Here is a 26,803-nt window from a genome sequence, read left to right as displayed (position 1 = left end):
AAATCAACGTCGATTGTTTGTTTTTGGAGACATTATATCCCAGTTTTGAAGTTTTACAGGAAAGTTTTCATTGAAAATGAAATATCTCATGGTACCTGTAGGCCGGAAAATGTGGAGATCAAATGTCGTATATGCATCAGAAATGGAAACATACGTTGCAGAAAGGCATGGATCGGGACCATCTGGTTCAGGCCTAAAAAGAAAAAAAAGACACACAATCATTATAGCGTTCTCAATATTAAAATTTCAGTAATACAAGAAAGATTACATGCAATATATTAATATATAATGAATATATAGATGTAGTGGTGGAGTAGGCTACTAGCTGTAGAATGACTACAGAAAGTGATTATCGTATTTATGAGATATAGTAAAGTGGAGATTGGAGAGAGCAACGCAGTGAGTGGTTGAAAGTTGAGACTGCAGCTCAGGGAAAAAAATCAGTGGTTGGTTGGAAGTTCAGGAATTTAAGAAGGACCTCAAGCCCTTTTAGCTAGCACCATATTACTCGCAGTTAATGGAAAGAGACTGAAAAAGAAACGGAAAAAAACACTGAAAAAAAAGTGCACACTTCCATTTTTTACAGTCAATACTGATCTCTGTCAACTCTAAACAAACCTGCACTGCACAGCACAGCACAAGCGATTGAAAATGCTCATTATTCTGCTTACAAATTAAGAGATGCTTGATTTTCTGTTTGAATAATATAAGGGAATTAAAAGCTTCTTGCTTGAGTGGAACTCACATTTATCTGGATTTTTTAATCCACTTTTTTACTTCTTGACTGTTTACTTTTAAACTGAGAAGAAAGATGTACTCCTTCACTACTTTTTCCCATACACGTAAGTTATAAAAATAGCAGATGGATCTCTTGCTTCTTACGCTTGCTCACTCAAAAAGTTCTCTGCGAGCTACTGCAATATCAGATTCAGATCCACAGTTGCTTGGACGTGTAGGACTAGGCCTGAACAGTGGTACGTCCACTGAACACATGTGCCATCGGTAATCCTCGTGTCACTCGTGTCAATCGTTGCGCCGAACAAGGTTGACCACAGCTTAATTAATTTGAGCCAAGCCATACGAAAAAAGAAAACCAGGGAATTTCTTCACGATATCCCCTCCTGTTGCAGTACACGATTTTCCTATATATAATTTGTTATTTAATTAATGTTTTTGGGTTGAGTTTTTTTTTTTTCGGTCGAGTTTGAATGAAAGGCAGCTAATTATCATGCGTGTCTGACTTTAGTTATGATCATGACATGTTTTGTGGTGGATAAGTGCATTAATACTATTAGGAAAAATATAGTTATAAGTATAATTTTGTATTAATTTGTACACTACTTTAATGTGTTTGGTCAAAAATTAGATTTTATTAAAAATAGTATTAATTTAAATTTTAAATATAAATAAATTAGTATTGATATGCAGATTAGTATGCGACTTTACTTATGTATAGTAAAACTCTTAATATTAGGAGGGATGGACGTTTTTATGGTTGAGAGTTGGAAATTATCTTGCTTCGCATGTAGAAAACGTGGGAAATATACATAGAATGATGGTTCATATCTTCGATGATCTATTGATTGCATGGGTTGGGTGAAGTGGGAAGCCAAACTCTATTCATAATTACCGAAGAAAATAGAGACCATGCATGCATGTGGCTATGTAATTAGATATTTTATCAAAAGCTAGGAATCATACACATTTTGAAAAATCATTTGAGAAATTACCATTACTCGAGATGAAGGTGATGGATTAAATATCACATCCAATGCTTGGAGCTAGCTAGCTCAATCCATGATCAGTTAGAATGAACTCATTCTCTTCTCAGTTATGTCTGAAATAATCACATTCCCTTGTGTGTCCTATGGCTATGGGAGCAAACCAATAAGTGCATGCAGAGTAATGAGCCAGAAAGGCTACGTTCCTCGATCTGACAGTTATAGGCTGGCTATAAAAGCTATAATATATAGGAGTACAATTATCATAGATCTATGGATTTATCATCTAATATCTACTTCAATCAAACCCGACATCACATTAGGTCAGCTAGAAATTACTACTAATTACTGTCTACTTGTTTGTTGTCGCAAAAGAAATGTTATGAATTGATATTAAAGTTAAAAAAATATATATATATTTTTAATATTATTTTTATTTTAAAATTAAAAAAAAATTAAATTATTTATTTTATTTTATATAGAAATTTAAAAAAATTATAATGATTAAGGCCCGTTTAGTTACTCAATCTCTCTCAACTGATCTCTTCTAATTATTATAACTTTTTCAACTTTCAAGATAAAAAATAATAAACAATTCAATTTTTTTAAATCTTAAAATAATAATAATATTAAAAAATAATATTTTATTCAACTTTCATCTCAACTTAACTTAACATCTTAATGCAAGGTAAATGAAATGAGACGAGTTGTGAAAACAAACTAGACAACCTTAAAGAAGAAGAAGATCAACAAGAACAAAAACTAAAAAGTACTATCATATGTATGTTGACTTTCATCCACTTTGTGTAAAAATCATTAGAATCATGATATCCATGAACCTTAAAATTAAAAGAGCTCGACAATGTACATCAAGATCAGCAAAATCGATCCATACATAGAATATACGTAGAAAGATCCTAATTAAGCATGCAACAGAGAAGCAAATTAAGCCACATGGATCAAGAACAACAAAATCAACCTGCTTTATAAGAAAAATCTGTCAACTTCAAGGCTACTGTTTTCTAATCAAAGCATATTAATATATTACCACCAAAAACTGCTAGATATCAAACAGAGCTTGACAATCTACGGAGTAAATTGGGTTATCTGCGTGCATTTAGTGTGTACAGTAACGGGTTAGAAAAAAAAATCTGAAATGATATGGGAATCTTGAGATTAATTTATAATTAAGAAATTAACACGTGCAAATTAAAATGTGCTCTATTGGTAGAGATGAACCCCACTAAGGGAATGATACTTACACAAATGGTCAAATAAAGAAGGATAGCATTATCATCTCCTTTGCTTCTAGTTCAAGAAAAGTTGGGTCCCTGCTTTGGGAATATCTTCTCCTAGATTGATGAACAACTGGGGTCAGCAAAGCCATAAGAACATAGCTAAGCTGGCAATGCAGCAGCGGACCTGGCGTTGTCCTGATTGTGTGGCATATGCACGACCTTTTTTCTGCTTGTTTCCAAAGTTTGAGACAACATAAGCCTTCTGTCTTTCTACGAAACAGTGGTGGACAGGACTTCGCTTGTGTTTTTTTTCTTTTTTTAAGAAAGTATTGTAACTATATCCAATTTTAACGTAAGAACCGGACCCAAGTCTAGCCCACTTGTAGTGTTCCTCTTTTAAGCTCAGCTAGTTTTAAATAGGTCCAATCCTGAAGCCCTGAATGCGGAGGTGGTGGCTAGTTTTGGACTGGCCCTATATCCTGAGGGCCAACTTAGTTTATTTCAATGTCAGTCGCATCCAAAGCATCAATTCGACCGTTGGGAGTACCCAACGGTCATCTCCATCACTCAAATTGCCTCCCTCCTCCTCCTCCTCCTCAGTTAAATTTCGCTTCGAATTCTCTACCCCAGTATCTCTCTGTCTCTGTCTCTGTCTCTGTCTCTCTCTCTCATTAATCACAGTACGTATTCAATTCCCGTTTGCTTTATTCACTGTACATTTTTGTTCTGTCCAAGTCTTACACATTAATTTCAAGATGGTTAATTAGAGTCGTTGATGCTTTTATTTTTCCCAGGCAGGAAACCCAGCTGTAATTTTAATGGAGAACGTGCTTAACGTGCCTCCCAAGAGCCCAATTCAACCAGAAAACACCATAATCGACTGCAAAACACCGCCCCTGAATCAGCAAAGTGATCAAAATCATCGAAATCCAGGCAATGATTTGCGCAAACCCAGCACCCCGGACCGCCTCAAAGTCCCCAAGGCATTCAAGCACCCCGAAAGGTAGATCATTTATTCTTCCCCATACTTCTCTTTGTCATACCAAATTTCATGTTATAGGTCCCTATTTTATCTTCGCAAGTCGTAACATTCCCACCCCCTTTTTTCCCGATTTGGTCTTGCAGATATAGAAGCCCAACCGACTCGATGATGTCCCCGGTTACAAAAGGCCTTCTTGCCAGAAGCAGAAAGGGCGGCGTGCTTTTACCACCGACTATAAATCAGACCAAGGTATTATTATAAAGAAGTTGTTTCAATAATTTGAAGTTTGTAAGATAATTGGGTGAACTTCTTATCTTACTATATTTTAGTTTTGCAAAACTGGGACTTCTGAAATCTGATAATTTACCATTTACCAATTTGTGTTGCTTATATTGTTGCTTTAGATCCAGGATTTGCGTGTTCAGGAGGTGGGTCTCTTCGAAAATTAAAAATAGGAAAGCAGTTTGGATAAAGCTCAAGATCAGATGGATTTCTTGATCCTAATGGTTGGTATTAAGTTCGATTTGATGGGAGCAATGAAATGATATGACCCGATATGGTTATTTGTAATTCCAGTAAGATGGGTGAAATGTGGTTATCTGAGGCTTTTTCGATATGATTTGAATATATTGTTGTAATAAAGAAATAGCTCACTATGTCCACATAGGCAGATACTTTGTTAAAGAACAGTTTCACAAGTGTGCAATGCACCTCCGGGATAGGCTGTACTGGGTTTGCGTTGTGTTATTTGCCGATTGCAGGGCTAGTCAACATGAGTCTTCTTCCTTTGCTTTATTTCCTCCATTTTTGCATGGTTTCAGGCAGTCCAAACCCACAAAATGAATTCAATTTACAGAATGAGAGCACTGCCTTCCTGGTTCTTCTCACTCCAAACCAACTTTACTAGGAAGGAAACAATGTCGGCAATGCTTTTCCAGCCAATCGCTCAACTTGCTTTTAGGCTTTAGCTCTTCCTCGGACACAAATCTTTCAGTCCTCCTATGTGCCCTTCCCCTCCTCATTACAGAGTTTTTATAAGAAGTATCAAAAATAGGAATTTTATTTTTTCAAAATATGAAGCTAAATTATGAGATGCAGGAAAACAAATCTGGTCAATGGCCATCCGCTAAAAATAGAAAACAATGAAGTCATAGAAAGTTTAATATATTTTTAGGCAAGACAAGAAAAGACCCATTCGAAGGTAGAAATTATGAAAGTAATCTGAGTAATACCGAGATGTCTATAACCCATACTCCAACACAACCCCGGTTGTATTAGCAGCCAAGAAGAAGAAGCTTGCCCTCGTGAAATTGAGATCTGGACAGTATACCATGCCACATCCACCGCATGCATAGTTCCCCTAAGAAAACACTCCAATTATAACATTTCCCTAAGATTGTATGCGCTGCAGATTTTCATGGCATATATACAAAGTAACATTTTTAGTCTCGCTTGATGTATGGGAAGGATTTTAAATAAGTAGTTGTGCTGCAAAACCAAAACCAATAATCCAAATCTCTCTTGTAACCTTGTCCATACTCCATACTCCATGTTTTTAAGAGCTTGTCCTTATTCGTAGCAAATCTAGACGCATGCAGGTCGAGACTAAAGGCGATGCTAAACTCTATCCATATAAGACTAAGTAATTATTAACTACTCTTAAAGTATGGATACATTATACTTCTATCCTATCATAAAATATACCACGTAATTAAAATTTTAACAATTAAAAAAACGATATTGCTTTTCTGTTAACAGATTTATAAATTAGATGGCCACATAATAATTATATGATAGGAGAGTATACTACATCATCCGTATTTCAGAATCCGGGATACCTAAAATAATTTTCCTTTAGAAGAATAGTAGGCCTAGTTACTATAGTCAATCTTAGAGTTGGTTTTGTTACACAAAACTAAACTATTTTATCTAATCTTATATATATCATTACAACTTTTTTAAATTTTCATACAAAAAATATAATAAAAAATTCAACCTTTTCAAATCCCAAATCAAAACTAATATTAAAAAATTATAATATAATAATATTTTATTTAATTTTTAACAAAATATCTTATTTCATCTCATCTGAACTATATAACCAAACAAGACCTAGTTGATCCTACCATATATGCATACAACTTTTGTTAACGGCAAAAATCCAAACCAATCAGGAAAAAAAGTTATGTTGGGATCCTTGGAACTAATTGGCAATACTTCGATTTTTTACTAAGAGAATAAGGATCGAATTACCTCTCCCATGTTTCCTAAAAACAAATGTTATGTAAATGCGATATATGGCCAGAACCCAGATGATCCTGTCAAAATGATTACCTCAAGGAAAAGGGATCCACACAAGTACGTTCTAACTTCTAACTACTCAAAATTCTAATTTTTGCGTTAAAAGGTACTTCTAGATCGAGACCGTAACTGCTATTAACATTTTGAGACAAATTAATCACGAATGTAGAATATTGACCGTAGCGGATGCAGTGCCATTGTATTATGAAGTTAATCATGCGGTCTTCACTTTTTCGTATGAGGTCAGAAAACTAACAAACTGTCCAACCGAAATGGAGCCTTTCCCGCTTGAGTGCTTGCCTGTTGGTTGGATCACATAGCACCAACGGCTACAAGGGTGGTTTAATCCGTTGCTAGAAAGATAAAACCAAATCGAACGACCGAGATCCTCTCTTGGCCCTCCTTTGTTAGTCTCCAAGCTTACCAGAACACAAAACAAACCTTTGTTGTTTGTTCTCCAACATTGCACATAAAGAAATATTCCCAAAGGATCGATGTTTTTGTACATTTTGTTGGGGCAGGCCGGGAACCTTCTTTTGTGGTCAGGTTCATTAGGTTTGTGAAAGTGCTTCTGGGATTCATTTCTTTGAGCTTCATGTTTTTGTACGTGTTTGATTGAAAGAGGAGATTTTTTGTTTTGGTCGTTTCGATTAAGTTTCGTTACTTTATGCTGATTATTGTTCTGTTTATCAAATGTTCAAGGCCTTTGATGAAAACCCAATTGTCTTAAAAGCGAAATCGATGTGAAACTTCACATTAATATATATCTTTTGCAGAAGTTTAACATTAATTTGTATTCGCTTCTTTGTTGTCTGCATGATGAATACAAATCCAAAAATGGCACAGGAAGTTTGAAGAAGACATTTAACTAAATAATGGATGTCACGGATCACGAACAAAAGAGAGGCGAAAGTAGCAAGAATCTGAGGGTGCATTTTGATGTCCCTCCGACAGTTTATCCCTCCAATCATCACCAACGTTCAGGCTCTACTCCATCATCTGATTCTTCATTGGATCTTGATGCTATTGAGAATGTCCTCGACAGCCTCCCTCCCCATGAATTTAAAAAATCTACCCTTGAGATGCAAGAAGCAACATCATCTGCAGATCATTCTTCTCCTCCTCCTCCTCCTCCTCCTGTTGGGAGCAACCAAAGTGGATCTGCCCCACAATCTGCTCTACAGGTGATGCCCGGGCGACCCTCGGGCTATGATCCGAATCGAATTCCGTCGTCAATATTCACTACTAGACCAACAACAGCTATGGATTGGAGTACCGCTTCGAATGAATCATTGTTCAGTATTCACATTGGAAACAGCAGCTTCTCGAGAGAACATTTTATCATGTTAAATAGATCTGGTGAGTTGCCGAGGACAGATGAGTTAACGGGTCTCCCGACAACCCTTCCCAGTGTTTCTGAAACAGGAGAGGATAAAAGCGAGACTGCTAATGCGGAAAAGGACGCTGAAGTAATACAAGGATCAGGTCAATCCGGGAATGGAGCTTGGTGGGGCAGTTCTCCAAATAACATGAAGGAAAAAACGAGTCCTAAGGACGTCGGCGCCCGCAACTATAATACTACCTCTTACCGTTCTGATGAGAGCAGTCACAGCGCCCACTCCTTTAATTTCCCACTGTAAGCTAGCAATCTTTTCAATCAGACACACATATATATACATGCATATAAAAATGATTAAATTAGCTAACTTTATTAAATGGAAAACCATATATATCTTTGTGTTTGTTGTTCGATCAAGTATATATATATATGCAAATATTGCACCCAGATCATGAGCTAGCGTTGTACTTGACATGCATTTTGGTTGTTTCCGGCCGGCCATGCATGCCAGTTTGGCAGGTGATAGTGGATTGAGTAGCCCTGCAACATTGGACATGGAAAAGCAGCACCTGCAGCAGCAATTACCACCCCAAAACCCACAAATCATGAGTTCAAAGCGTGGTTGGAACAACATGTTTTGTTGCTTCAGTTTTCGCTCTCGATATTGGACATGTTGAAACAGATCTAATTTTCCATTAATCATTCCGTCAGGATGGCTAGCTAAATGACTGTCCCAGAACTCCTGCCAAATTACTAGTCTGATCTCCAACCTGGCCTCTTATCCACACAGATCATGGACATGATCATCATTTCAATCATTATGCATTACGACATCCAAAAAAGAAAAAAAAATCATAACTTGTAGTTAAGGATTCTTTTTAATTATGTTTGTGGGAGCAAATTGGTTTTCACTGTTTTAGTGATGAAAATAAATGATGGGGAAGAGGAGTTATCTATGATGATGATCAAAGATTTGTGTATACATCTACATCTACAAAGATGGTTAATTTCATCTTTGCTTGAAATGTTTGTAACCGATATTTATCATCATATATATCGTGTTGGTCTTTCAGCCGGCCTGTCTTTTGTGATCTGTTCTTGTACTCAATTTGCTTTGTCTCTTGGCTTGAATTAGGAACTATCTGCTTTTATTCTTTAGTTAGCTTATATTTTGTGGTACTTAGGTCTCTAGAATGACCCAGCATAATCTAAAAGTTAAGCAATTCCATACCCGAGTTCTACATATACTGTCACTTTTGAGTACGTTTTTCACATTTTACATATATGATTGGTCAAAACAGTTATTTTATATTAAAAAAAGTGACGCAACAATCACATTAATAGAATGCATAAAGAATATACAAAAATGACTATACATAATTTTAAAAAATGATCGTATACCTAACTATTTATATATATATATATATATTTAAAGTTTCTAATTTAGAATGAAAGAGATATAGATGCATAAAATAATTATCATGTATTCATGATAAGTAATAATTAGTAGAACTTTTTTATTTATCTATCTTGATCTAATATATGTATATATAAGTTCTAAACTTGGGACAGAAGAGAATTTAGTCCAACCATATCATGAAACTCTTTGGGACAACCTTGAGATTGTCCCAAAGAGTTTCGGCCTTTTGGTATTGTGATGCTGGACTGCTACAAAGCGTCCCCATGTAGATGCCCCCCATGTAGATGCCGGCAACATGTGACCATTTTACTTTACAGCGTTTTATGTCACCCTAGGAAAAAGTTTTGTTTTCTATTCTTTTCCTTTGCAACTATTAATATGATAATAATATTAATAATTATATAAAATTCATTTCATCATTTTATTATATGATATTAAATAATTAGAAATTATTTATTATATTTTATTTAAAAATATATTATTTAATATCATATTAAGAGAAGACAATGAAAAAATAATAATAAATAAATTATTCTATTAATATTATTGTAACATTGTCTAATGTCGTTGTCTTCAAATTAATTTTGGGCAGCAATAGTGAAGTGTGAACCTAATATTTTAGGGCGGTGCTACTCCACGCAGGGAGGCCACCGAAACCCTTATCAAATAGATAAAAGTTTTTTTTTTTTATATTTTTTTAAACTCTTTAAATATTTAAAAAAATAAAAATCATAAATACTTTAAGAAATATTTACTTAACTATTAAATAAAATAAATAAATAAAATAAAAAATAAAAGCTCATAGTCTGTAGTGACCACCTTAAGTGTGGGAAAGGTAATTCCCAATTGCCCAATATTTTATGTTGAGACTCCCATCAATCCTATTCAAAGACACTGGGGCCTAATTTTTAGGGGACAGTGAGGGTGGCCTCGCTTATCTGGACCGCATGAACAAAGAAACAATAATATCAAAAAGTCGGTGGGGTCCTCCTTCACCTTCTGGAAGAGTATCCCACGTGGGATCCTTTACGTGTAGCCACGTGTTGAACTTTAAGGAATCTTTTTTTATTTTCTTTCTTTAAGCCCCATTAATCCAAGCCTTAACTACCAAAAAGTTGACGAGGCTGATGCATTCATTGACCGGCAGTGGAGCCCACTTCTTGGGGCCACCCGGGGGGTTGTCCGCCGGACCCCACATCACCCACCCAAAACCGACAAAAAAAAAGCACATAACCCCCAATTTTGAAAAAGAAAAAAGAAAATTACAAAACCCCCTTTTAATCCAAAAACAACCTTTAAGAAAATATTAAAATTTAAAAAAAAAAGGAAAAAGAAATGAAAGAAAAACGCGTTTCCTCAAAAGAACAGAGTTGAACCTTCTCTCTCTTCAGTCTCTCCCTTCCCCAGTCTCTCTCCCCTCCCCCTCCCCCCCTTCTCCCAGGCCCCCAGAGCTCCAAAGTTAGGGTTAGGGTTTTCCTGGGAAAAAATACCCTAATCTTTCTCTGCAATCGAAAGGGAAGGCTTCGGGGTTCAACTCTTCGGGTTTTGGACACCCTTTTAGGTGTTCAGAAATGGGCTCCTCTTCTTCTTCTTCTTCTTCTTCTTCTTCTTCAGTGATCAAATGGCAGTCTTTTCACAAATCCTTGTCCTCCGTACTCATACTGAAGCTCTTCTTTCTGCTATGGGCCTTCTCACTTTGCCTAAGCGGCGTCGTTCTCGCCGATTCAGACAAATCGGTGCTCCTCCAGTTCAAGAACTCTGTCTCAGACCCCTCTGGCTTGCTCTCGAGCTGGCACGCCGACAGTTCTGAGCACTGCTCGTGGTTCGGGGTCTCTTGCGACTCGAATTCACGCGTAGTTTCGCTTAACATTTCCGGAAATGGCCGCCAAGGTAACTCGTGTTCCGATTTAGATCAATTTCCGCTTTTTAATGGGTTTGGGATTAGAACGAACTGTTTGAACAGTAGAGGAAAGTTGGTCGGGAAATTGTTGCCTTCGATTGCTAAGCTCATTGAGCTTAGGATTTTATCACTTCCCTTTAATGGTTTTGATGGTGAAATTCCTGGCGAAATTTGGGATATGGAGAAGCTTGAGGTTCTTGATCTGGAGGAAAATTCGGTAACTGGGCCCATCCCTGTACAATTCGCGGGGTTGAGGAATTTGCGGGTTCTTAATCTGGGTTTTAATAGGATTATGGGGGAGATACCCAGCTCGCTTTTGAATTGTGTAACCTTAGAGATCTTGAATTTAGCAGGGAACGATGTGAACGGGACAATTCCTGGTTTCGTTGGTCGGTTAAGGGCGGTTTATTTGTCGTTTAATCGGCTTACTGGGGAAATTCCTAGTGAGATTGGGGACAGTTGTGGGAAGCTTGAGCAACTGGACTTGTCGGGTAATTTCTTGGTCGATGGGATTCCAAGGAGTTTAGGGAATTGCGGTCAGTTGCAGTCTCTTTTGCTTTATTCAAACATGTTAGAAGACTTTATTCCGGCTGAGTTGGGTCGGCTTCGCAGGCTTCAAGTGTTAGATGTTTCTAGGAATTGTTTAAGCGGTCCGATACCCTCTGAGCTTGGAAATTGTTCCGAATTGTCCGTCCTTGTGCTATCGAATCTCTTTGAACCCCTTCCTGAAGTTAATAATGAAAAAGGGGATTCTTTTTCAGATCAAGTTGGTTCGGTGAATGATGATTTTAATTATTTTCAAGGGGGGATTCCCACAGAAATCACAATGCTTCCTAAGCTGAGAATATTGTGGGCACCAAGGGCAACTCTTGAGGACACGTTCCCAAGCAGTTGGGGTGCTTGTGAGAACTTGGAGATGATCAACTTGGCTCAAAATTTTTTCGTTGGGGAAGTTCCCGACTGGTTTAGTCACTGCAAAAAGCTTCATTTTCTCAACATAAGCTCAAACAGGCTTACTGGGAAGCTGGTTGAGGGGCTTCCAGTTCCTTGTATGACCACGTTTGATGTCAGTGGGAATTCCTTGTCGGGCACAATTCCTAAATTTCTTGGCAGCAGTTGCCCTCCTGTCCCTTCCTTTAATGGAAGTCCTTCTGAACCTGAAGGTGGCCAGTCCTCACTTTATCTATCATTTTTCTCTTCTAAAGCCCGAGGTGAAATTCCTTCTCATTCACTTGGAGTAGACAGTGCTCTTGCCGTTTTCCACAATTTCAGGCACAATAACTTTACTGGCACCGTCCAGTTGCCAATTTCACCTGAAAGATTAGGAAAGCAGACTGCTTACACATTTTTGGCTGGAGAAAATAAGCTCACTGGACCATTTCCTGGCAACTTGTTTGAGATGTGTGGAGGGTTGAGTACACTGATTGTAAATGTTAGCAACAACAGGATATCTGGTCCTATTCCAGCTGAATTCGGTACAATGTGCAAATCCCTTAAACTTTTTGATGCATCTGTGAATCAGATTACTGGACCTATTGCCCCCAGTTTCGGGGAGTTGGTGTCTCTAGTTGCCCTTAATTTGAGTTGGAACTTACTGCAAGGTCAAATTCCAATCAGTCTTAGTCAGATAAGGGACCTGAAGTATCTCTATTTGGCTGGCAATAACATGACTGGTTTCATTCCTTCCAGCTTAGGGCAGTTGCAACATTTGGAAGAGCTGGACCTTTCTTCAAACTTTCTCACTGGGGAAATACCAAAAGATCTTGTAAACTTGAAGCACCTGACCGTTCTTCTGCTTAACAACAATAATCTCTCTGGACAGATTCCTGCCGGTTTGGCCAATGTAACCACACTCTCAGCTTTCAATGTTTCATTCAATCATTTGTCTGGGCCGCTGCCAGTGAATAATAGCCTAATGAAATGCAGTAGTGTTATTGGTAATCCAGATCTATCGCCTTGCCGTATGTTTTCTCTGACAGTGCCATCTTCGGATCTGCAAGGAAGCAACAGCGATCCAGGATCTTATACTGTTGCTTCACCACCCGGAGTTCCATCCCAAGGAACTCGGAATAGTGGTTTCAATTCAATTGAAATAGCGTCCATAACATCTGCATCAGCTATTGTTTCGGTTCTTCTTGCTCTGATTTTCCTATTCTTCTATACCCGAAAGTGGAACCCGAGGTCCAAAGTTATTGGATCTATCAGAAAGGAAGTAACTGTATTTACAGACATTGGGGTTCAGTTAACCTTTGAAAATGTTGTGCGTGCCACAGGAAATTTCAATGCAAGCAACTGCATTGGGAATGGAGGTTTTGGGGCAACCTACAAGGCAGAGATCCCGCCTGGAGGCCTAGTGGCGATAAAACGGCTTGCAGTTGGACGGTTCCAAGGGGTTCAACAGTTCCATGCAGAAATTAAAACTCTCGGAAGGCTCCGCCATCCAAATCTGGTTACTTTGATTGGATATCATGCCAGCGAAACAGAGATGTTCCTTATTTATAATTATTTACCGGGTGGTAATCTGGAAAAGTTTATCCAGGAAAGGTCCACAAGAGCAGTGGATTGGAAGATACTTCACAAGATTGCATTGGATATAGCCCGTGCACTTGCATACTTACATGACCAGTGCGTACCACGTGTCCTTCATCGCGATGTCAAGCCCAGCAATATTTTGTTGGATGATGATTTCAATGCTTATTTGTCAGACTTTGGGTTGGCCAGACTTTTAGGCACTTCAGAAACCCACGCCACGACTGGTGTGGCTGGAACTTTTGGATATGTGGCTCCAGAATATGCAATGACTTGCCGTGTTTCTGACAAGGCTGATGTGTACAGTTATGGTGTGGTGCTTCTCGAGCTACTCTCAGATAAGAAAGCTCTGGATCCTTCTTTCTCTCCATATGGGAATGGTTTCAACATTGTTGCTTGGGGGTGTATGCTCCTGCGACAGGGCCGTGCAAAGGAGTTCTTTACTGCAGGGCTATGGGATGCAGGTCCCCATGATGATTTAGTAGAAGTTTTACACTTGGCAGTCGTGTGCACAGTCGACTCTCTCTCTACCAGGCCGACAATGAAGCAAGTTGTACGACGGCTGAAGCAACTTCAACCCCCATCATGCTAGGTGCCTTGGACTTTTCATTAAATTAACATGGCAAATTTTAGAAGGTAAGTGCCATCGTAATTTGTGCTTGTGCACTCAGTCCTCTTAGGAGGACTGCCCTTAGCTTGAGTTCTAAATTGTGGTCAAATCCACTTGTAAATTGTAATATAGTTTTGCCCCCATTTTTTTTTTCTAGTTATTTCCCTGATTAGGGGGGGCTGGCCGATGATGATTCTGCAGAAGAATGCAGATATTTATTTTCCACTTTACATACTTGTACTTCAGTTTAATTTGTTGTTTAATAAAACGATAGAGAATAGAGAGAACTCGGAAGTTTTTGCTAATCACTTTCCCATCCTTGAAGGATCTGCGATGCTTCTGCTTGCAAATCAGATACGTGCAAGCAATGGAAGAAAATGACGTCCGGATTCATGGGATGAGGGCACCACCGAGTCCACTGCTCCTTCAACATTGCGTATACGTAGGAGAGAGTATGCCACCTGTTTCCCTGAATTTGGCAGGTTGCTCTTATATCATACGTGCACACGTAAGCAACTAAGGGGCGATCGGACCGTTGGTCCTTCATACTAAAGTTCTGGTACATATCAAACAAGGAAGAAAAAACAAAGCCAGATCATTCCCATCAAAACAAAATATTAAAATCCATTTTTTAAGTTTTGAACAGTCTGCTTCTGGTACTGAATACAATACATGTGCCGAGTCTCTTAAAGACGAGAAAATTAAACATTAAAATCATGGAGGAGAATTTAATTTTGAATTTCTCCCGTCTTGGACCAATGCATCAAAAAGAGGAAGTAGGGTTAACTACTATATGCTTTAGGGGTTGTGCCACGTCACCACCACCCGCATGCTTGACAAACTCGGCAGGAGATAGAAAGCTGCCATGACAAACACACACTATCCTCACTTCCTCACCTTTCCTATATCTGTATAGAAAACCTTCTATCCTTTTTCCATTTGGGCCATCACCTTTGGTGGACACACTGGGCATACCTTCCAACACATTCCTCACAATCTCCTTAGCTCCCTTGTCTGCGTCATTAGCTTTATTAGATTCATTTTCTGTCACAACTGCAGAAAATTGGGTTGACTTTTCGGTGAATGTCCTTCCAGTGAAGACAGCTGGTTTCTCCCCACTTTCCGGTGAAGACTCCAAACTGTTCGGAGATCTCGCTTCTATGCATTTATTCATTCCAGCTGCATAACCTGAAACATGTAAAGCATGAGTGGGGAAGATGAAAGAATCAAAGCATAGCTCAAGAATGCTTGGAAACCATTGTGATCTTTCTGTTTATCCCAACTCTGCGAGATATTTCTGGCAAAAAAATTTCAAATAAAGGGAAAGATGAATGCCTCGAGAAACACTCATCAACTATTCAAGTGTCCGTAACACGTAAAGAAATCATTTTGGTCTCTCATCCTGGCCACAAACACCACTACAATTCTGAAGTATTCAAATCTAAAGCCTTATCTGCTGCTTTAGGTTAGGATGTCATCAGGGTGAGCAGACTCGAATGGCTCTGCTTGCATGCCATCACAGTTCTAAGATTTTTTTAAGGAGGATAAAAAAAAAAGATCAAAGATTATGAAGTGACTTAACAAGGTTTTTGGTGGCTTGGAAATTAACAAGACACGATTGACACTGTTGATTGAAATTCTGCTGAACAAACCTCAAACAATTGTTTCTCACTTAGGCTTCACGTGTTGCAATGAAAATCTAATAACTATAAGAAACGGAATTATAACCTGGATAAGAAACTGCACGACTCACAAACTAGCTTTGGACTAAATGGTTCCTACATCTTAACTTGGGGGGGGGTGTTAAATTCGTTGATGGATAAGTCAATCCAAGCAGTATATCAAATATATGATAATTTTCTCCATAGCTCTTTAGAAAGGGATTATCTATGGCTTGAATGAGCATCCAAGTTCTACAATTCGTCGTAGACTTCTCGCAATATTTAGCATTGCATTAAAGGACAATGGCGAGTGTAGGCCTTGTTCTACACTTCTGAACTTTTCCTTCAACGAATAGTTTTTTTTTTTTTTCTTTTTTTTTTTCGCCCCGTTTAGAGGATTGGGGCATGCCACGTGAGCAATGTACCATATCCTGTATTCATTTACTTTCAGAGTTAGAAACCCAATGTACTTGAAATGGATCTAGCTTTTCATGATTTCTCTTCCGAGATTCTTGAAAGTAGAAAACATCCAAACTATACAGTAAACAGAATATCCTTCATTTTTTTACAGTGAAAATTAATACACATATGATGCAGGATTGTCTTGGCAATTAAGGAACCATTGTGACTAGTACCATCCCATGCCAAAGATAGTCTAGAATACCTTCATGCAACGAAGATTAGCTTGCGCAATTAAAATCCATGTGATGGTATAATAGGCACGAAGACAAGCATCAACTAAAGAATCAAGTATCTCATTAAAAAGGCGAGAAAAAAAACTCAAATCCCCCAGGGAAATCACCCTAACAAGACAGCATTTAATCCTCCCCAACTCAAAAGGGAACCTATTTTGTCATGCTTTATGCATCGCATTTTGCATCAATATCATAACTTTATGAAGGCATGTCCCCGAAACGTTCCATAAATAGATGAGGCAATTGCAAATAAGAAAAGGTAACGTGAAAGGAATAATGAGTGAATGACAGCACATTTGGAAAGGCTATAATTGACAAAGAAGTACTCCAATGAGTCACGCTAGGAGAAGGGAAAACAAACAGAACAACTCAAAAAATAATAAGACTCCATTATCTCAACAGGGTTAAGGTACAGAAAAGTCCCCTGTAGCATTTTCAGAACTCAATCTATTCTGCCTCATATAACTCCTTAGAACGCATTTGGATCTCAGATACCTCTGGGTTAACATGCGTCAAAGCCAGTCAATCACAAATTTTCATGACACAGCAATTAAACTAAACAAAAACATAGAAACCCATTGCACAAAATCCATCTTAGTCGTTCCAATATAAAGAAATAGACGGAAAAAATGCAGAAAGCACATAGAATCAACAGATGCAAGCATTAACATGTTACATGTCACTTCCCTCCAAATTCCAAACAAGAAAACTAACAGCATCTTATCCATTTGGCACGCAACTAAGCATAAGAAGTTCCATAATCCAAGGGAAAAAGGTGATAAAAAGATGACAGTGATGAACAGAGAAAGGTAATGCAATTACCTATAGCCGGTCGGCTTTCAGATTCTGAAATCCCAGAAGACCCAGTCCCTTGGGAACCGATTGACCCCTGTGTTAATGATGGTGGTTGCGGCTCCTCCGACGAACCACCAGAATCCAACCCATCCCCCCTTCCAACATTCAATACAACCCCACAACCTCCTCTACCAACAGAAACCCCCAGAGGGAGCGCCACCGAGCACGAAAACTCGTTGAATGCCTTCATATTCTGCTCTTTCTGATAATTCCCATAACTACTCTCCGTCCTCTTATCCTCCTCAGCGCTCTCCTCCACACACAAATCCCGGCTCCGATCCTTCGTCGCCTTCGAAGTTCTCTGCTTCTCTGACCGCTTCCGTTTCGCCTCCATTCTTCTCAGTGTCTGCAACTCTTTCCTCTTCCTCCATTCTTCCTCTGTCTCCGTAGGCAAAGAACACGTCCTGATGAGCGGGGCGCAAGCCATAGTTACAACACACGCCGCGTCTTTCTCTCTCCCCGTGTTCAAAAAGTCCGGTATCGACGATGACCTCATTAGCTGGTTAGCTCTTAAAGGGTCTACCCCGAACCTACCATTTAGTGAGAGCCCGAGGCTTAGCTCAATTTCCTCTGCATCCTCGCTTGGCTCTTCCAATTTTCGCGAAGAATGGATGCCAGATGTAAATCTCTGCAACAGATCTCTCGGAATCTTGCACCTTTGCATGGGAGTTTGTTTGGGTCCTCTGCTTCCAATATCCTCAGCTTGTGCCATTGAAATATGGCAACACTATACGCAAATAACAAATTGATCAAACTTCGAAGACCCAAATGGGAAAAGTTGATGTCAAAGTAGACTCCTAGAAAGATTACCCCGGAAAATGAAAATACACAGAGAGCTGTATGTAAAAACAAAATTAAAAAACCCAGGATAACAGAGAAGATAATAGCATATCAGCTCCATGTTTTCCATTGAAAATCAGTTCCAACATTATTTCTTTGTGTCTCAAAAGAAGCTCCACATTTTCGCGTACTTTCCGGGAAAAAACTTCCCCAGAAAACAGACCCAGCCATGAGAAGGAACAAACATCACGGAGAAAGAGAAAAACACAGGAAGAGAGAATAATAGCAGCAGGGGAGGAAGCCCAGGAAGGGGGGAGAAAAAAGAGAAAAAGAGAAGAAAAGAAAACTATATTAGCGCAATAGGAACTAAAATTACGGGAACACCCTACCAAATTAAAAGACGAAAGTCACAGATATGCACCACGTGGAGGACATGAAGAGCCCTAGAGCCCACGTGGGCTTGAGAACCGGATCTGGAGGAGACACCGAACAAGAGTCATCCCTTCGTTGGCTTCATACAGAACAGAGGGTAGAGACAATGGATTAAGTTTTCAATAGCACACGTGTCTTTCGACCAATCAAGAAGTCAAATAACTGCCACGTGTTATAGATAACCCCGGCCTCGTAAAGCCGCAACTCTGTTCCCTAGCTTCTCTCTCTCTCTCTCTCATCTAATTTCGCTCCAACTACTACCATATGCGATTGAACCAGCACATGACACGTATGCTAAAACCTCGGGCATCGGGTCAGAGTCTTTTCGTTGCCGTCTGTTTAATCGATGTCTCTCGCTGTCCCGGGAAGAAAGGTTGCGCGACGTCGATGTCGGAGCCACTCGCTCCATATACATGACACGTTTCCGAAAGGAGAAATCTCAAGTTGATAATTAAATATTAAATAAAATCTACATAATTATATGATTATGTTTGGAGAAATGCTTAAAGAACTGATAAGTTGAAAGCAGTTTGTTGACAGCACGCAGGAAATAAGATTCAGCTTTGCTTAAATAGCGGGATTAAATAAAATGATTTTAAATAAAAATTAAAAATAAAATAAAATATTATTATTATTTTAAAAAATTAAATAATTTCTGAATGAAAACTCCTCAAAATTAGTCTAATCACGATATAAGAGCACGCAATTTTCTACTTATTTAATGTCAGCTGCCAATATATTTAAAAATTAATTAATATTATTAAAGACGGACTTAAAAATTTATATCGTATTCTATACCACCTTATATAAATATTTTTAAAATTAATAATAAGAAGTGATATGCTAGACACATAAAAAAGACTCTTCCCTCACTTACGCTTTTATAATTATTTTTTAAAAAGTGATGCTACATTTATAAAAAAAAAATTATGTAAAAAATAATTTCCTAGATTTATGTAATTTTATATGATTTATTAAATTTATTTTATAATAAAAATAATTATATAATTTAATAAATCACACTAATTTATAATTAAATCCTTTTAAAAAAACATGTTTAATTATAATAACACCTACCAAATATTTAAAACATCCTATTGGGTACTCCCACGTCAAAGTCGTAACGGTGCGTACCATCTACATCATTCAGCTTCAAGTTGTCTGCCTCTGATGGGTCCAATGGTGGGATTCTAGCAATCTACGGAACATTTATATATATATTTTAATTTTTATATTGCTGTACACGATCCAAAAATAAAATCAAACAGAATATATTGTTGTCTTCAATAGCTAACCTCGTCTTCACCTCCCCAACGCAACAACGTCGTACCCATGCCAACGCTCGAGTCGTGCCTTCAGTTTTAGTTACATCGGACGGCTAGAAACATCCCAAACATTTCCATGTACGTATGAATATTATACGTTAGAAAAAAGCGAAAGAATCTCCGGGGAACACGCAAAAAAGGCCAAAAAATCGAAGAGGGAGATCGGGGCGTGGAGCCCAAGCGTACCAAGTTGCACTATTATCTAATCTCTCTTTTAGCGTCAGTGATATGGGTTGTCGCCACGTGTTTATGAGGAGGATGGTCTAACACATGTCGATTTCCGGTTGTAGGTTCACAGCTCAGCAGGCTATCAAGTTGGCGGAGAGCGACGTGTCGAGGGACTTTTTCTTTATTTGGAGAAAGGAAAGAGATAATGAAAAACATAAAGGGTGATAATGACGTCCTACGGCGTGTCGTTCGCACGCGTCCTATGGAAAGCTGGTCATCCTACGTTGGTTAAGAATGATTGAATGCGGGGAGAGAGAGGGGGCTGTAACAGCTGGTTGCTGTGTGGGCGACATCTGTCCAATGTTGGACTTGGCTACCACACAAGTTGCTAAAGTTGGTGTCCGAAAGGAATATAATCCAAGAAAATATCTAAAAGCATTGTGTATGGAGCATGGACCGTGGAGAAGTTTTTGAGTATGAGCACGTGCCATGGGCCCCCCATGTCACAACAAAAGGTCATTTTTTTACTTTAATGTAATGTTATTTTTCGTATTTAATTTTAATATTTTTTATTTATGTGATCTACTTTAAATAAATACTCATTTAAATAATAAATATTTTATTTTTGCAATATTAACAGCAACACAAGCATTCCCTAATTAATTAATTAATTAAAAAAGAAAAAAAAAAAAAAGGAAAATTATAAAACAAGACAAAAAGCGATGTGGCCCAACAAAAGCGTATTGAAAAGAAAATGAATTATTCGACAGTTTGGCAAAGCATGTGTTACCGTCATCCCACGCAAAAGCTATCCAACACAACCAGAAGTGGCTTTCCAAATTGAAACTGATAACCTCCACACATACAAAATAAACAATTAAATAAATAAATTCCCACTTGACTCACCGAGTGATCAAGTTGACAGTGGGAAAAAAATAAATAGATAAAAAAAAGGCAAAGTTGGAGAAAAAAAATAATGAATTTATTGACATCCACTTGCCAAAGTAAAAAAATATCATTGGAATCCAGCACCTAGGTCACTCTCATACAGTTATAAAATATATAATTAATAATTAATAAAATTTATTATTAAAAAATTATTTTTTTATATAAATTTTGTATTTATTATTATTTTTTTAAAATAATTATGCAGTACTCACACACTCACGACTGTAATTATAATTTCTCTAAATTTAAAGATAAATAAATTGCCTAAGTAAGTAGAAAAGTAAGGAATATAGTCAGCACAAGTAAGAGCATTCACATCTCATTTCTCATCTCCATCTCTATTTAACTTAAAATCACATTTTTTTAAAATTTTTCTTAAATTTTATTCATGTTCTAAAAACCTCCCGTATCTCATTCTCCATTCCTATCTCTATTATATTAAATAATATTTCTCTATTCTTTTTTTATTACTTTTTTCTCTCACTTCCATTTACAATCTTAACTACTAACTCTTTTGTCTTATTATCTTTTTTTTTTCAAATATCAATTTCTATTAATTTTTTTTTACGGTTTTGACTATCAAATACAATATTTTTTTTAACCGAAATTCGTATTATAAAAATAGTAATTTTTACCTTTTAATTAGTGCATTTTCTAACGTGATGACCATATTTTATTATTTAGTATTCTTTATCCGTTTTTTTAATGGTCTTGAACCTAGTCACGTATTGAATATAAAATTTCCACTCATTTTTTTTTATGGTAACAGTGGCCTCGTATTTCTTTGATGTAATTGTGGATTAAATTTGAGATAATTTATAATTGTTTATGAAATTGTGGCATCCAATTTACTTGCACAAAAATATAACAAGAAACTATCATCAAAAGTACAAAAAAAAAAAATTACATTACAATCAATCCAAATTTCGGGCATTATTGCGTCTCATCATGATTTCCCTCTGGAGTTGCTGGAAATATAGCCGCTGCATTTCTGGCATGAAACTCATATCCATCATCACAATGCGCTAATTTGATTCCTTCTTCGCAAGCTTCACTTTCTAAGCCTCCAACCTCAGTCTTTCGTCCTCTTGACGGATTTTACTTTGCTCTTTTTCAGCTTCAATCCTCATCTTCTCTACCTCCAACCTAAGTCTTTCATTTTCAAGACGTAATTTTTTTTTCTCTTTCTCCTTGTCATACTCCATCTTTTCGGCCTTAAGGCGACAAAACTCTTTCTCATGAGCACGTGACTCCTCTAAAAGAGTATACTTCATCTTTCTAAGTTGTAAATTTTCCTCTGGTTGCTTGCCTTGGGCCTTTCGTTTCTCTTTTTCAGCTTTCATGCCCATTGGTCAGTCTAATTCGATAACTTCATTTTCTATCACATTATCCGTCTCGAGATAAAAAACCGAATCCTCTGTAGCGGCGAAACATCGAATTGAGATCGGAGTCAGGGACGGGGACATCGTCTTCCTTCGCGGCGGAACATCCTTTGTGGCGCGCCAAATCCATTTAGGTTGGTCCTTCAATAGGTGCCAACAATGCTCAAACTGGAAAGAGCATTTTTCTAGCGATTGGTACATAATCTTCACCTTCTCAAACTTGTATTTAAACAAATAAAATCTATGTTAAACCGCATTAAATGAAAAAATAAATTACTTGTAAAATAAGTAAGCGTATGGTATTTTTACCTTATCTTGCTCGGTCATGCCACTTTGATTTAACCCTTCAACTTGAGCTAGTTTCGCACAAAATTTATTTGTGGCCTTTTGAATAACCAACCACTGATGTATTAAAGACTTTATTGTCCGCTCATTTGTGGTTTCTTTATATTGCTGAAAGTACTCAAAGATTTTTTTTCAAAGTTGGGAGTGTTTCTGATCTGTTCCCTGAACGGTATCAACGCTACAATTTAGCCATGCGGAGACAAGTAACTTATCTTCTTCGGAGGTAAAGTTCGCACCCCTCACTGATTTCTTAACGCCGATAAACTCATTAGGGGGTAAGGGTGGAGAGTCATCAATGGTCATAGGAGAGTTCCCACTTTGCCTATTGTAAGTGGGATCGAGTTGAGAATTTTGGTTAAGAAGGTTAGTGAAGTATATATGTTCTTGGTCTTGTGAATCCATCTCTAAAATATTAATGAGATGTTAGAACAAGAAACATTGAAAGTTGGGGTTTAGTCGGGGTCGCTGACTCAAGAACCGAATGGTAACGCATATGAAATTTGGTCACCCATTTGTGACTGCAACAACCGGTTGCCAATCACAATTGGCCGTCTGGGTTATCTAACCATTGAGGAAATGACCAACAATTCACAGTATCTCCACATGCGATTGTCATCATCACAACCAACGGGGTTTAGTTTACACATAATATAAAACACTTCCCAAACAGCATGCAAATCACAATAATAATAAATAAGAACATCCTCATCCGATTCACTAATATATAAAATATATTAATAAGTAAAAAAGTTTAGAATGATGATGATATAATCAGCATGCGTACATCTGAGCCTTACAGCGAATGGCTGTAAAACCCCACCCGAATCCCGATTGCCTTTTGTGGAAAGTACCAAAAACTGCAATATGGTCATCCGGGTGAGGATTACCCGGCCATATCGTCAGGGCCCCATTAACACTTGTGACTTGCCCTACACTAAAACACCATCATCACAGCCTAACAATAGCCCCCCACCCCCGAAAGATACGAAACACTGCAAATGACCCAACATCAAATAAAAAACTAGTATGAATTCCTCTTCCCATTGCACAAACGGAATTCATGTGAGAACATTAAGAATCATCCAGGAAGATATAAATAAACACAAGAGATTGATCAATATAAAGTTTTTTAAATAAATTACTGATTTAAAAAACCATAGTTGTAAAGAAATTCATTGTCAAACAAAATCATTGTTGGTAAGAAAGATTGTCAATGTATGAATCATAATTGCATAATGAAAACAGAATTATACAACAGATTCATATTCATCTAAAAACTTTTTAGAAATGTAAGACCAACAACAAAAGGCAGCCCAAAATGCATGCATTGATTACAATTGGAAGTGGAAAATCAGCAAACCAAAAATCATCAGGATTATTTTCGCAGTGACTGAACTGAATATGAAGGATCATATGCAAATCAAAATCATCAAGATTTTCGTACCAACCAAACAATCGTAGAAGGAAAATCAGCACAACATTTCTATAATGGATTTTCACACCAACCAAATAGTATATGAAGGAAAATCATCACAGAAAAATCATCAACCGAACTGAAAATGAAGGAAAATCATCACAGAAAAATTTCTCTAGCAATTTTGACAGCAACCAAATATCATATTAAGGAAAATAAGCACAATCATACTCATGGAGATGTTCGATGCAACGGAACATATGAAGGAAAAATCATCACAGAAAAATTGCAGCAACCAAACATTAATTTATGGAAAATTAGCACAGAAATTTCTGCAACAACCGAACATATGAAGGAAAATCATCACAGGAAAATCGCAGCAACCAAACATTAGAAGAAGGAAAATTAGCACAGAAATCTCAATGGAGATTTTCCCATCAACCGAACAGAGGAAGGAAAAAAATGACAGAAAATCATGTCACTTTTCGGGGTTCCCAAATAGTATATGAAGGAAAAAAGGGGAGAAACTCCCTACAAAATTTTCGCAACAACCAAACGTACGCCGATAGGAAAATTAGAATAGAAAACCAATCACATTTTCATAGCAACCAAACAGAAGCCAATAGGAAAATTAGAACAGCAAAATCCCCAACATTTTCGTAGCAACCAAACAGAAAAATTCAGGAAATAGACACACAAAAAGCATCTAAAAATAGATTCACAACAATTACACATCGGTGAGAAAATTAAAGGAATACAGATCTCATTTTCGCAATAACCAAACAGCGGCTCCAAAATGAACATTATCTCAGATTTCCCAGCAGCCAAGCACCAGAAAAAAATAATATCCAAAATGCAAAAACAGATCCCACATGCTGAAGGTATAATCAGATTCGTACATACCAAATACTCAAACGGAAGAGGCTTCGGACAGAGAGAGGAAGAGTTACCGTTCAGCGGGAGAGGCGATGGACAAGGGCACCAACCGTCGAAAGCAAAGCATGCAGGACAAAGAAACGAAAACAAATTTGGGGATGTACAGTGGGTCCCCAAAGATGGGGATTTCCTGTACACGCCGTAAAGACTTACCGCATTATAGGGAACCGGATGGAGTGAGGGTTTTATAAAAAATCCTATAATTTTTTCTAAATTATAGGAAAAATTGGAAGATGCAGAACCGAATGGGGATGCTCTAAGATCAAACTGAGATTTAGATTCACAAGCAATTTGATAAACGAAAAATTAGGCATCAATGAAAGAGATTATAATAAGATGGATGGAGTTTGTGTCACGAGAGCATCTTTAATATTTTGGATCATCTCCTTTACAAAAAATGACCTATAAAATTTTAAAATAATGTTATTTGAATATTTTTACACCATAAATCATTCACGTTATAAACTTAATTTGTAAAATTTAAAATTTATCTTGCAAATCAAATTAACTTATATGACTGATGTGTGGTATAAACACCTTCGAATTAAGTTGATGAGACTCGTGTACTCATCTCAATTCATCTTATCTAATCATTACAACTTTTTAAAATTTCTATATAAAATATAATAAAAAATTTGACTTTTCTAAATTTTAAAATAATAATAACATTAAAAAAATAATACTTTAATAATATTTTATTTAATTTTTAATATTTATTTTAACCTATCTCATCTCAACGTACTACCTAAATCTCCGTGTACTTACACTGAGAGAAATATTTCAATTAGTAATGCTATTACTCATATTCGTGTAAATGGGCCATGTCTAAATCAATTATGTTAGTTGGGGCTAAGCCCAGTAAAAGTAGGACAATGTTTGCAAAGCCCAACAAAATTGGCGGCATCATAGTTCCAGAAAAGAACTAAACTAAGATGAATCGAACTGAAATGGGTTTTCGATTCTGTTATTTGGGTATTGTTTTCGTAGATGGATCATTGCTCCTTGTCGTAGGGGCCCCTACTGTTGGTAGACAGGGCTTCTAGGACATTGTTTTAAATTTTTCTCCACGTCTCTCGTAATATGTTTTTTTTTTTTTAAATTATTATTTTTCAGTAAATTTGCCTGTTGCATTTTTAAATAATAATCAAAATTAATCTTTTATAAATATAAATTTACAAACTGACGTGACTTAATATAATATATTAGATTATAAAACTACTTTTAATATAAAATAAATTTGACATATCATAAGAAATTATGTCACGAATCCCGTTTCAACCGGCATATAACAAAACACAATAAAAGTTGTTTCTGGGTTGGGTACAAACTGAAATTTAAGAGTTACCGGTTTGTTTCAGTCAACTTTTGCAAGTTTTTTCAAGGTGTTCATCACTCGTGTTTGGGCTGGAGACGCCTATTCTCTTAGAAATCCGAGAGAATCAAAATCCTATTGATAAATGCTCAGTGGCAACAGAATTTATCAATGAGGCACTAGAAATGGTAAATAGAGCTGTGCCTTGCAATTGAACACATGCGTTCAATAAATGGGGAAAAAAGGTATCTGCTCATGCGGATGCACCCTACAAATTCAGGCACCTGTTGTCAGCAATTCCATCGACAATCTCGGTCTGGATACAAGACCAGGTGCCTGACATGTGATGGGATTCTATTGGAAATTCAAATCAACATTGAAAATAATGTGAAAAGAAAATGGAACTGAGGCCAAAAACTTCAATTTAGCCCTCTTGAATCCAGAGCCTTGATAGCTTTCTTCACACCTCAATTCATACACACCAAGCAAAATGCAGGATTTCACTGATGC

At 37.3% G+C, this 26,803-nt stretch overlaps 4 protein-coding genes across 4 annotated transcripts; 3 read left to right on the top strand and 1 right to left on the bottom strand.

Annotated features, from left to right (window-relative positions):
• Positions 1-3,407: 3,407 nt before the first annotated feature.
• LOC122303741 lies at positions 3,408-4,736 on the top strand. Its single transcript, XM_043115672.1, has 4 exons — positions 3,408-3,639; positions 3,754-3,962; positions 4,085-4,190; positions 4,346-4,736. Exons 2-4 carry the CDS (start codon positions 3,778-3,780, stop codon positions 4,388-4,390), a joined length of 336 nt encoding a protein of 111 aa, XP_042971606.1. The 5' UTR covers positions 3,408-3,639; positions 3,754-3,777; the 3' UTR covers positions 4,391-4,736.
• Positions 4,737-6,486: 1,750 nt separating this feature from the next.
• On the top strand, positions 6,487-8,672 carry LOC122305714. The gene is made up of 3 exons (XM_043118275.1): positions 6,487-6,797; positions 7,089-7,878; positions 8,093-8,672. Exons 2-3 carry the CDS (start codon positions 7,118-7,120, stop codon positions 8,256-8,258), a joined length of 927 nt encoding a protein of 308 aa, XP_042974209.1. The 5' UTR covers positions 6,487-6,797; positions 7,089-7,117; the 3' UTR covers positions 8,259-8,672.
• Positions 8,673-10,380: 1,708 nt separating this feature from the next.
• On the top strand, positions 10,381-14,045 carry LOC122303067 (LRR receptor-like serine/threonine-protein kinase RPK2). Its single transcript, XM_043114604.1, has one exon. It carries the CDS (start codon positions 10,573-10,575, stop codon positions 14,020-14,022), a length of 3,450 nt encoding a protein of 1,149 aa, XP_042970538.1. The 5' UTR covers positions 10,381-10,572; the 3' UTR covers positions 14,023-14,045.
• Positions 14,046-14,638: 593 nt separating this feature from the next.
• On the bottom strand, positions 14,639-18,386 carry LOC122303068 (ninja-family protein AFP3-like). The gene is made up of 2 exons (XM_043114605.1): positions 17,219-18,386; positions 14,639-15,228 (listed from the first exon to the last, which is right to left on the bottom strand). Exons 1-2 carry the CDS (start codon positions 17,961-17,963, stop codon positions 14,804-14,806), a joined length of 1,170 nt encoding a protein of 389 aa, XP_042970539.1. The 5' UTR covers positions 17,964-18,386; the 3' UTR covers positions 14,639-14,803.
• Between the last annotated feature and the right edge of the window lie 8,417 nt (positions 18,387-26,803).

This window comes from Carya illinoinensis, chromosome 3 (genome assembly GCF_018687715.1).
Source record: "Carya illinoinensis cultivar Pawnee chromosome 3, C.illinoinensisPawnee_v1, whole genome shotgun sequence".
In the NCBI taxonomy this organism is placed as follows: Eukaryota; Viridiplantae; Streptophyta; class Magnoliopsida; order Fagales; family Juglandaceae; genus Carya; species Carya illinoinensis.
The sequence above is the reverse complement of the archived record's forward strand: the minus strand, read 5'-3'. Positions and strand labels throughout refer to the sequence as shown.